Source organism: Gallinula chloropus (assembly GCF_964237585.1).
Source record: "Gallinula chloropus genome assembly, chromosome: 13".
NCBI classification, from domain to species: domain Eukaryota; kingdom Metazoa; phylum Chordata; class Aves; order Gruiformes; family Rallidae; genus Gallinula; species Gallinula chloropus.
The window spans coordinates 4,675,655-4,688,427 of record NC_140098.1 but is presented as its reverse complement, the minus strand read 5'-3'; the positions used below and the strand labels follow the sequence as shown (position 1 = coordinate 4,688,427).

General features: G+C 41.8%; 1 protein-coding gene across 1 annotated transcript in view; it reads right to left on the bottom strand.

Annotated features, from left to right (window-relative positions):
- Positions 1-477: 477 nt before the first annotated feature.
- Positions 478-12,773, bottom strand: part of CEP89 (centrosomal protein 89) — a gene marked incomplete at both ends in the record, with an annotated part of 30,750 nt that continues 18,454 nt past the window's right edge. The window contains 3 exons of the mRNA XM_084270048.1: positions 478-715; positions 7,156-7,325; positions 10,907-10,996. Of these exons, the coding sequence (XP_084126174.1) occupies positions 478-715; positions 7,156-7,325; positions 10,907-10,996 (498 nt within the window). The remainder of the gene's footprint in view (positions 716-7,155; positions 7,326-10,906; positions 10,997-12,773) is intronic.

The window sequence follows — 12,773 nt, the reverse complement described above, 5'->3', positions numbered from 1 at the left end:
ATGTGAAGATGCTTCATCACCAGCACTGAGGACAGGCAGCACGTGTTTTTTCCAACTTTGGTCATACTCCATCTATGCTCTATTTGGTGAGAATTTACTGAAATTTGTCCTTTTAATTAAGACATCTGTAGCAGACACAGCATCTACCACATGGGAGGGTTTCTGTCTTGCTGTTTGCTTTGTGGCAAGGTGTGTGTCTGCGCTGGGACACTGAGCTTCACAGCTGTTTATCTTAACAGGGTACCTGTGTTTTTCTGTTAATTTAGAGCTGTGCTGCACTTTGCCTCAAGGAACATCCTTTTCTTCAAAAAGCTGAGTTTATTTTAGACTGTACTGTTGACAGTACAGCTGGAGAAAATGCTGTTGGCACTAAAATAGAGGGTAAAAGTTCGATTATGTCTTGTGTTGTTGAAAAGGTTACAGTCAGGCACTGAGGTCTCCTCCCTGGATGAGATGTGTAACACATCTTTATACTTATCACTGAGATCCCTGTAGAATTTCACTTTTAGAAGAGGACGAAGGTTTCACATCACAATAGCTAAAATCATGTCCATAAACTGGGTCTCTGAGAAAGATTTCATCCAAGTGTGGCTCATGCACTGCAACGGTGCTCCCCGTGTTGTTCTTCCCTAGGGATTCATGTAACAGTTCTCTCATTCTCCTGTTTTCTTTGGATGTGGATTCCCAAATGATTTCAAGTTCCCCTTCCACTTTCCTAGAAAAAAAAAATTAAAAAAATCATAACTTTAAACCCACTTTTCAGCAGTGTGTCATTCCAGCACTGGATAAGCACGATACAAACCACATGTATTTAGGTGCTGGGGATTATCTGACTGAGTTTTGTTCCTGGTTGTTCCATCAGAGCCCGTGTTACCCAACACCTCGTGGTGGAGGTCAGGCAGAAGTGGTGCAAGCTCTTATTTTTTTGGAGGGGAGGTAAAGATAATGAAGGACAGTCATTAAGTCAATCTAACCTTATGGCCGGAGTTCTCTGGCTGCCCAGGCATAAATGAATGAATGATTTAATGTTTTTCTCAAGGAAAAGGTTATTTTTCAAATACAGCAGCTAAGGTGGGTTAAGGAGGCCGTGCATTCCAGGCACAGGCATTTCATAAGTCATATTTGGTCAAGATTAAACTCTTGGGTTTCCTCTGACTGGCTTCTAGCAAAGGTCAAAACAGAAGACAGTCAGGAAATGGAGGTTGTCTCAAGTGGGAAAGGAAAGCTGTTGCATGGGGAAGGAGCACAGACATCTCAATGCTACAGGCTTCTCCAGCAGAGAGGCTCCAAGCTGCTCCCTGAAGCACTCTGATAGAGCTAGGCTTTTGTACCAGTTCTCCTGAAGACCAGGTTCAAAAGGAGGAATGAATCAATGCAGTAGGTAAGCATGTTGAGATGAAATACTGTTGGGCTGTTTCTGGCAAAAGGTGTGTAATACCAAGTAATCACCAGTGGCCCAGCCACAGCTCCAGCTCATCACAGTGGATGGATGGATGGATGGATGGATGGATGGATGGATGGATGGATGGATGGATGGATGGATGGATGGATGGATGGATGGATGGAAGGAAAATGGACACACCTTATTGAAAAGGTTTCAAAACACATGTTTTCCTCATATGTATTGCTTGGAAAGAGCTTGGGTGGTGGTGGTGGTGATCATTAACCACTACAAACGGAAGTAAAGCAAAAAGCAGCATGTAAAAGCAGTGCAGCAGCTATGAGTAGCCCAAGACTCTGCCAAAGAACATGAGAAGACACTTTTAATGAGTTGGACCGTTTCTTTTCTGCCAAGTCTCTCAAAGCTACCAAGAAACAATCTCATTTTTTGGAACACCAAGAGGGCTGATGACCTTGTTCTCACAGAGTGTTTCTCCTTGAGCCAGCAGTGTGTATGGCTGATAGTACCAGTTACTCAGTACACGTTTTACAAATGCAACTGGTGTTGTCCTCAGCTTACAGCTGGGGGGATGAGGCACAGAGTAAAATTACATGACTTAACTCCCCCACAGAGCTGGGCTGTTTCACGCATGGGTTGACTCCAGCCCTTTGCGCCGTCATCTGGGAACGTTTTCAGCATCTTGGTTTGGTTTTTAAATGAGCTTTTGTATCTTGAAAGGAAGTTCCTGTTCTCTATTGCTGCTTCTCTCCAACTGGAGTCTGTATGCAGCATGCACAGAACTATTCTGTCTTACTAACACACGGGAGCTTAATCTGGTTTACCCTTACTGTAGTGCCCAGGTTTTAGTTCACATGCTAATTTCTAAAACCAAGACATTTTTTTAAGATTTCATTATTAATGTTTGTGTGAGCTTGAAGCAAAGACAATTTGAAGCAAGAAGGTGAAGCTGAATATCAGAGTTCTGAACTGCAGTTTGATGCTGTCAGCAGGCCAGAGCAGCAGGATGCTCGTTTTCAGCCCCTGTGCTCAGTGCAATGGTGACCACGCTGAATGATGGAAAAGATAGTTCAGAGAGATCACTTTAACAGTACCCATGTGGTTGAAGTTCCTTCAGTGGCAAGGGCACAGGTGCCTTTAGAGGGTGTCTGAACTCTTCTTGGAGAATTAATTTTTAAACAGAGCTGAGAGACACCGAATCTGAACGTGCTCATTGACTTTGCTTTGGCATGGGCAGTGAAAGCTGCGCTGCCGGCGCACACGGCGGCCACCCCGGCTTTGCCCGTGCTGCACTGCAGTCATGGGTGAGTCTCCCTGGCGTGGCAGCACCTACTGCTGTTGTAGTTCTGCTGGTTTCAGGTGAGCATCCCAGCACTAGTAGTTTTGACCCCCACCCCGTAGTCAGACAAGGGGGGGGTTGTAACTCTGGGGTTTTTGCTTTAAAATTCTGACCAAAACAAAATCTAAACCCACTCAGCAGATGAGTAGGGGAGGGGGTGTCTTTATTCTTGTTAGTCACAACCTCCCTGCCCTCAGGAACTCAGTAAGCAAGCTGCTGTGCAATCCACAGCTGCTGAAGGTCTCTCTTGTCCTTCTCAAAACTAGGATGTCCTTGTCCCGACTTGCAAAGGAGCTCAGTGCCTTCTCTTGCATTTTTCTGGGTATCACCAGAAATTCCCTGCCACTCTGCAAAGCATTACTGTCCCTGACAGACTGCTGTGACGTTACCCTGTACAGATCACAGCCTGACATGAACCCTTGTTACTCCACGGGGCCAGCAGCAGATCCTTCACCTCTTCAAACGAGTCTGTCACTTGGCATTTCAAACCAGATCTGGACTCAGTAGTAAATGCCTCTTATTTCCAGGCAAAAAGCAATGAAGTTTGTTTTTCTCCTAAGTGTAGGCTGTTGTTACTTATGTAAGTAAAACTTCCACTCAACTCCAACCTAGCCAAAATGTCAGGGTTTATATCTTGTTAAGAATAAGCAGAATGCTAAGGCTGCACTGATGTTTGAGGATAAAAAGCTTACTTAACAGGAGGTCTGAAAGTAGATTCTTCTTTACCAAAGTCAGCTTTCTGCCCTCACTGAACTGAATTCACTCAGCCTTCATCTCTGCAAATCATATTTGGGCTGTTGGCTTAAGCATTAATTTCTATGTATCCTGCAATAGTTTATTTACATAGTCCTTATCACAAAGATCAACATTTTTATCATAACTACAATCTTATATGTAACCTTAGAGGTAAAAGCTGCTCTCCTTTGCCTCTGCATGGCTGCAGAGCTTTACTGGCTCTGCCCCTCTTCCAAGGACAGGCTCAGGCAGTTTCCTTAGTAAGGCTCTCAAACCTGCATGTAACATCCAAAGTACAGCAGATGCAGGAATCCCAAAGGACTCTCCCTCTGCAGAAGATGCAGGAAACACCTTTATGAGTTTTCTATGTCACAACGTGAGTGTCCTGTGAAATGAGACTTGAGGCGCTCACAAACCTGGCTTCCTACCCTAGAACCACGTTAGTAACTTTGGTCATATCTGAAGCATGCAACATTTAGGGACAGGTATGTGATAATGATGACTTATAAATCATCCTGTAAAACAATAAATGTCATAATGATTATTAGCTGTCAGAGGAGCAGAGAATGTAACTGCTTTCTCATCAGTCCCTTTAGGTGAAAGGCTGTAGCTATGGAGAAGGGTCTGAAGATCCACTTCTAGGAAGGTAACACTTCCACATCTCTAGACACTTTAAAAGCCCTTATTTATCAGAAGAACACTGATGTCTCTATGCATTTCCTTTTGGAAACCACATGGAAAAATTCTGTTCCTTGGACACAACGGGTAGGTAGTGCAAGCCCTGATTTGTCATCAGGTGAAGGGCAGTGCAGGAAGGAAGCAGATTTCCAACTCAGGTCACCTTTGTTGTGTCTGGTGAAGCCCATGTTAGTTTGGAGACAGGCTGGTTAGAAGTGAGGAAGCACAGGTTTGCTTGGACATGTGCAGAGTCATGACACTCGTTGCATGTGACTGTGCTGCACTCCGCAGTGCCCCCACCTCTGGGCATGCTGGTGCTGTGCCGCGTGCTGTGGGAAGGGGCCCGGACCCGCTGCAGGTCGGGCTTGCTGTAGTCCTGTGCAGATGTACATGGTGGGGCTGTTTATCCCCAGTGCAGCATCTTGCTGAAAGAACTGTGTTTCAGGGTTTACAGCCCTGAAACAGTGGTTATTTACCCTTGTTTTACAAGGAAACTTGTCCCTGCAATAGAGCTGGTAAACCTTCATGATAAAGGATTTCAGGCAGCAGCCAAGTCACACTTGGTAAACTGTCCCAACTCCAACACTATAAAACAGAAGTGCAAAAGCAATCACATTAAGAAGTTTCCAGTTTTCACCTCCTTAAAGTGCTTTTGATGAGACTGACCGTGGTTGGTGCCTTTAAAATAGCTCCATTTGGTTTACAGCCTCCCTAAAGAAAACTTGGAACTTTAATAAAATACAAAGTCAGTTTTAGACATTAGGAAGAAATTCTTCACCGAAAGGTTATTGGACACTGGAACAGGCTGCCCAGGGAGGTGGCTGAGTCACCATCCCTGGATGGATTTAAAAGGTAGATGAGGTGCTCAGGGATATGGTTTAATAGAGGATGGGTATGGTTGGACCTGGTATCTTCAAAGGTCTTTTCCAACATAGAGATTCTGTGGTTACCACAACAGTCAGCTAGATTTTGAACAAGACCAGCTTTCCTGCTTAAAATATGGCATGCTGCTCTGATTTTTCATTACTTAAGCACTGAAATGAGATCATCTATTAGACAGTGTAATTACTGCATGCACTCACCTTAATGCCTGTACTTTTGCTGTAAATGAAACCCTATCAGCTAGACAGTCTTTGGGACTATAGCACTATCCATAAACAGCGGGTGGAAGCCAGTGCGAATGGTTGGTGCAGCACGGGTGACCTTGGTTGCCAAGATCTAAAATAAAAATAACCTTCCCCTCCCTACCCCTGGGCCTGGGTGGAGGGAAGGGTGGGAGAAGATAATATGGTCTATAAGACCAGAAATACAGGCAGCTGGCCAAATGACAAGTTGAAAGTCTTGTAGATAGACATTACAGGGCACGTACATATTTGGATTCCCCTGGGAAACTGTATCACCACAAGACTTGAGAGTAATGAAGGAATGTGGGGAAACTAGTTTATAATTACTACAGTATGTGGTGTTGGTTTATTGATTTTTTTTTAATAAGAATATAAATATATTCTTTCTTGCACAGGCGTAGAATTCAGCTGACTTCTCAGTGACATTTCACTTTTGTAATCTAGATTTTTTAAATACAGTTACAAAGGAAATAGCAAATGATGAGATGAACCAAAATACAACTTGAAAGATGAGCATAAAAATTATTTTTTTTACTTTTTTGTGACTTTTTACTACCACTAGAAACAGGCAGTCACCAATTGCACTGTTCATTAACGCTGGAGATGCTCATGAGGTTCATCCTGGGCTTGTTTCCATAAAGTGTTTTTCTACATCATCATGTTGTCAAATTGACTACTATGGTGTAGTGCCAGGTGCAGACCTTGCTTCCTAACTCTTAGCTGCAAATACTAATTTTGGGTGTTTACTGAAGGGAAAATGAGTCAATTCAGACTTGAGGGGAAGAAATGATTTCATGTAATTTGTGTGGAAAGTCTGATTTTTGACATGGCTGTGTTGTATCATCTCATTTACCTATGTGGGGCTCAAAAGGTAAATGCTGAATGACCATGTGATGGGACTTTGATCTGTGCTCTATCCTATATTGAAAAAACTGGCTGTTCTCTACTATAAAAAATTGTAACCAGAGGTATGAAAGGCACTTAATTAGTTACAAATCCTAAGCATTTCCAGAGAAATGTAGAATATTCAAAATACTGTTTTCTCAAATTTCAAATTTTAGTGGGATGTTTATTGTTCAATTCCCAGCTACTCACACCTGTTTAATGCCCTGTATAAAGTAATTGAGAGGAGGAACCCATGATACAAGGATATCAAACCCTGGTTTTCTGTTGTATTTAACTACTATTTCATAATGGCAGAGATGACTTGCAAAACACCTGCTTAATTACCCCTCTTCACTTGTAAAAAGCCTTTCCTGTATGCTGGTAACATGACTGTGCTGTGAAGCTTTCCATTGCCAGAGGGAAAATACCTTTAAAGAGTTCTCTGGCAGCCAGTGGTGAAATATCTTTTTAATATAACCTTGAATAAAGCTGTTAAATTATGTTTTAATCTTTTTATTCTGCATGCAGCCAGTCTGAGTCACTTATTAACAGAACAGTGAGGTAGACTCAAAAGGAAACCCATCATATGTGTACTCATTAGGTTATTTTAATTTCCCATTATTCTGGAAACGCTTGAGGGCTGCAGAGGGGGTAATATTCAGTAAAAAATGCCATTAAATAACTGACATATGCCTTGATGAGTTATACACAGCCCCCAAACTCATCAAAGATTAGGCTCAGATTGATATTCTTGGGAAACTGTTGCAAGAACAGTAGCAGCCACCCAGAATAAATTCCTCCTTTCCTGGAGCTGGGAATTAGGAAAAATGCTTCAGCACATTCAGTAGAGCTACAACAGGAGAGACACAACACAGCTGGAATAGGCCATGTGGGGCTCTGACAAAAAGCAGGAGCTCACACCTGTGTATAGCTGCCTTCCCCACCCCTTCTCCCATCAGATCTCCCTGGGCTGTTCCTGCTTGTGCCTGTCTTACCTCTTCTGCTGCAGCACTTCATCAAGGGTTTCCTGTTTGTCTTGCAGGAGGCACTGGAGGTGCTTCATTTCTTCCAGGTACTGAGCTGTCTTCCCAGCAAATTCTTTCTCCTGCTCAGACATCCTGAGACTGATATCTCCAAGCTTTCCAGCTGCTTTCTTTTTATATACCTGTAAGGGTTAAAGATAACAGGAAAAGTGTGATTGAGGAGAAATAAGGACAATACACTGCCAGCAAAAGAAACAGCTAGAGATACTAATTTGCAGTTTAATCTTTACATTGCTGCTGCCTTGCTTAGGCATATCAGGTAGGTTGTGTTGTGGGGTTCTTACCTATTTGTTAATTTGAAGACATTACGCTTGTGATTTGTTCTGTGCATGAAACCAGTGTGTATAATGACTGTTACACCATATGTCTCCTTTATGAGTGAAAAGAATTAGCTGCAAAAAACCTGGTTGTTTTCCAAGATGCAAAGCTAGACTTCATAGCATGTCTTGCTTACCACTTGTCCAACAGTCATGTTTATTCATAGAACCATAAAATGCTTTAGGTTGAAAGCAACCTCAAAGATCATCTAGTTCCAACCCCCGACCTGCACAGGGATTGCCAATCCCAGTGGATTTCCAATCTGTTGATTGTTGATGCATTACCAAGAAAATGTGTGTGCTCTGTTAGTTGTTTAATTTCAATACTTAGAGAAAGAAAAGAGGGGCTTCATATTCTAAAATACCTTGCCACTTCACACAATGGTTCCTTCTATGCAGTGAAGCACAAGTGCTTTTTTGTTCATTTGCAATAATCACAACCAAAGACACTGGGCTAATCTCAGAAACATGAAATGCTTTTTGTACAACGTGATTCTGCTTTCTGAAATAACTTCCCCATTAAATTACATCAGCACGTGAGGAACTGAAAAATACAACTTGTGTAGTGTTATGTGTTACTACATGCTGGTGCTCTCCTCAAAAACAAGAGGTATTCTCCAAGGTTAGCTTTGTTCTCACCATTACAGAGTGCTGAAACTGTTCCTGTATCTGCAGAATGCTGTGTTTGATACAGGCTACAGGATGGAAGCACTTTCTTTAGTAAAAATACAAGCTACTTAGTGAAGCTTTGAAAACGTTACTCATTCATATCTTGTTAATGCAAGGTTTTATTTAAGGTGTTAACCACTAAGGTGTTCTCTTCATCTGAGTTGGAGCAGAGTATGCCTTTTGCAGTTAGATGCTTGCAGCTGTAACGCTGTGGGAGGATGCAGGTGCTCCTCCTGAGCAGGGCATTGCTTAGAGCCAGCCTGGAGGAAGTGCAGAGCCAGGAAAACTGCTGAACTTTCACCTGTCAGTAACTCTGGACCCAGAACCTGGAATGCTCTTGTTAGGGCAGGTTTCTATCTTGCACAGAACTTCCTCTCTCTTCTAACAAATAAAAAGCTGATAAATAGTAATGATGAAATCCATCTTTCATCTAGTGGTCACAGATCATCCAGCTACTGAGAGGCCTGTGTTTTAAGCTGCACTGAGATGGTTCAAGCCTGCAGCTCCTACATGTTTTATCCCACCGCTGCCTCCAGCTTGGCAGAACGGTTACAAAATCAGTGGGGCACAAAGGGCAAAAATGCACCACTAATTTAGGGCATGAAATTAGATATGAGGGATACACAGTTCTGATCTTGCTCCTATGACTGGTTAAGTCTATTTGAAACATGTACATGACCTCAGCAGAACTTCAGCAGGATGGGTGACGAGTGCCCAGGCTGCCCCTTACCCCTGTGGGGGCCAGGTCAGGGCGGTGCTGGGCACACTGACACACATGAGCTGCTGACACTTATAGAATCCCAGAGTTCATAAAACTGCTGTCTGTGCTTAAAAAAATTCCCTTTAGGATCTTTCCCTGTGAGTGGTTGGGGTTTTTTAGGTTTCTAGAATCAACACACAAAATACCCATCGTGGAAGAACAGCATACAGGGGGGAAAAAAGGGTATTTATGTCAAGTTTCCTGTCAGGGCTTGTGCTGACTTTTCGGGAATTCAGAAAGTCTTAGAGGGGTTAACTTTCTGCAACTTGCATCTTTGTCACCATGAAATGACTCTGTACTGCAGCTACAGGCCAGGATTATACCTGGAACAGCCCAGAGGTCTGTTCTGACTGAGAAGAAAAGGACAAACTGTTGGAGAAGGCACTGAAGTAGTGCACTCCTCCATTTCCCATGGACAAAAGCCACTTTCTAGAGATGAAAGTGTGTTTCTGTGGAAACCCAAGGTGACTTCCAGCTGCTGGTCATCCTCACAGTCATCACCAGCGTTAAGCACAGTGATTTAGATGGAGCAAGGTACAATTAATCTGCTGTGACACAGACAGTGCCTGTTGCAAACTTACATGTGTTAGAAAACTGCCTCTAAAATGAATACACTGAAACAGGTCAGCAGCTTTTAGTGGAGAAGTTTATGGTACTATCCTGTATGCTCAGAACAAGCCACCTGCAGTCACACAGGGTCAGCACTGTGTAATTGTTCCATCTAGTCCAAGAGGACCTTGTTTCCTGGGTTTGTCACAGCAATCTTGTAAACTGATGATTCTGCAGCAATGATAGAAAGACAGGTTCCACTTAGCAGGTGGTTGAGAATGCCACAGTCACATGGCCAGAGTTCCTGGGGATATCCACCTCTTCTCTGATTTGCAGCAGTACTTTTGACTGGCAGAGTATGTGAGAAATTCAGAGTTACAGTGGGAGTAGAGGTATGAGGAAACTGAAATGGTTCAGACAAAACTCTAAGTAAATTTGGGCACGTGTCTCCCTTCTGTGCATATAGATCATTGTGCGTGCGTGAAGAGAAAGCTTTGGGGAGAAGTACTTGATGATGATGATGTTTCCTTACCCATAAGATGAATGACTTTCCTTTCAACTTCCATTATAATTCCCATTTTCTATGCAAACACTGTTAACTCTGGGGAATGAGCTACCTAGTACACAAAATAGTGACATACACAAAGGAGACTCTTTAAGGGACTCTTTTGGAGTACTGTGTGCTGTGCTGCTTGGGCCTTTGTTTCTCAGTTGGTAATTTGGGACAAAATACAGGTGTGTGTTCTATCAGATGCTTTCCTGCCTGATAATTAAAAAATCTGGACAAAAATAGTTCTGTGGGGGTTTTTGGTTGGTAGGCTTTGCTGAGGGTTTGCATGTAAGAGAAATGTATTTCATGCTACACACTGTTATACTGTGATTACACACTATGCTTTGTATTTGTTTAGGCAGTTGTAAAGATAACCTACAGTCTCTAATTTGGCTACGTCTCTACATCCTCTGAGCTTCCAAACCTCCCACCCTATGGCCATATGAAAGTACCTGAGGGTAACTGCACACTTGAGAGATGTTTTTCATTTTCTTAAATGTAATTGTAATGGACTTCAAGTTGAAGCGTTAGTACAGCCCCAAAAAAGCAGAGGAGAGAATAACAGGGCTACCCTACAGAGCAAGAATGAAATACAAAGTATAGTTGTTTTTCTCTTTATAACTAGTCATAATTCTCCAAGTACTGATATAAATGCAATGATCTGGCAGACATGCAATGTACAAATATGATGGAAATAGATATTTCTAAGAACTATAATGATGATATATTTTGCTTTTTTAAAACTTTTAATAAAATAATCTGTAAATCTCATGAAACCCCTGACAGATTAACTTCTGTCTCTTCTCACTGAAAAACCAAAACATTTTACATAACATTTAGCTCAGAAAGACTGCTTACCTTAACTTTTTCTTCCAATCTCCCTAAGCGTTGACTTCCTTCTACCATTTTGTTGAGAACACCATGGTTCTCCTTTTCCAAACACCTGGCCTGCAAATATACAGTATATGTAACTCAGTGTGACCATTACTTCAGACAGGGCAGACAAAATACATGGAGGAAGACAAAGTTACTCCCTTTTGAGCTCCAATAGTCTGAAGAACCGAGATGGAAAAGGGATCCTGAAAGTTATTCTAATAATGGCTTATTAATAATTTGTCATCTGATTGCAAATAGTGTCTCACTAACAAAGTATCCTGAAAGGGTTTTATTCTGAAAGGATCAGAGCTGCTGATGATGTAAACCCAAACAATTCTGTGTATTTTTCCAGAGATATATATATGTGTATTTAGGGATCCTGTTTGTGTGCATGAGACTCATCCTTCCCAGTCAGATTGAGTAGTCTGCTCTCAAGAGCCCTTGAACTCGGCAGGGGTTCAGCCAGGGCATCTGACACGTTGCATATGAAATGCTTCTGGCTTTTGATTGTTTCCATTGTTTATAAGCATTACATTCTCTCTCAGATAGAAAAAGTAAATCAAAGGAAAACTGTAAACAATTAAGTAATTTTAAAACTGTAAGAGGTTTCAACTGTTAAATCCAGTGAAAGCTACAATAACCAGGTTTAGGAATCAGTGATGTCTTGCCACCTTGACCTACCCCTACCACTCCAGAGACACTTCTCCTTTCATGGAAGTCAAAATTAACTAGCATCACTGGAGCCTGTGAGCTTTGTGCTCAGTGACATTTTGATTTACTGTGTGGTAGCTGAATCATACAACACAATAAAAACCCCCATTTTGACAGCAGCTAACTTGGGATTACAGTTCATCATCAGTGTTGCTCTACCAAAATTGTTTTAAATATAAATTTGTGCCTGCTCTGTTTTCCAGGATTTATCAGTAGGCTGTCACTGTTCCTGGAAACTAAATTTAAAGCTATCCATTTATGTTTGTGGAGATGTGGTTACTACAGTTTTTGATTTTCTGAATCCTGCAAGTAAGAATATAGGTTAATTTCTTTGAGTGCTGTACCCTTTCTCCTCTCCCTGTTTTCCTGGATTAAATCTGCATTAAATTAATTTAAATGCTTTTATTTAGTTAGTGAATTAAAAAAAAACCCATAGGGCAATAGCAGTAGCTGAACTGAGTAAATAAACTTGGTATTAATGAGTTTTGAGGTTGGGGGAATGACAATACATTTTTAATTATGCGTTATGGTCAGCAATGGCTCTTCATAATCATTAGGGTCCAGCTCTACTTAATTATTTTATTTTTTAGGCCTTCCCTTTAGACAACCAAATCCGATCACCTGACTACAAGGTATGTACACTCTGACTTTCAGCTAAGGTAGGTTTTAAATTCAGTGATTAAAATTAGGAACAGATTGTTCTGATTCAGCTCTACGAGTCAGCAAAGTAAATTGGCTATTTAAAGGGTTTGCTGATATTAAACTATTTCAATGGAGAAGTTTGTCTCAAGGTACCTCTGCAGTCAGCCCAGACACAGTGAAATCATAAAAAAGTAAAGCTAGACTGTGGACTGACTCATCTAAGCCACAAAATGGAGAAATGATGGACAGCAAGTAAGTGTATATCATCATACACGTACACACAAGAATGTGATCCAAAAGAAAGACAGAAATTCTGGTTTCCACAACAGACCTGGGTTCCAGTTGCTGGATCAGCTCATACCTATCTAAAGAAAGACAGCCCAGAGCTGACTGCCTTTTGGGCTACTTCCCACACAACTACTCTGAACTTTTTGCACATGCATGAAACTTTGTACTTTCAGGTGCAGGTTTCAGAGGGAAAGAGTATGATGTCAAA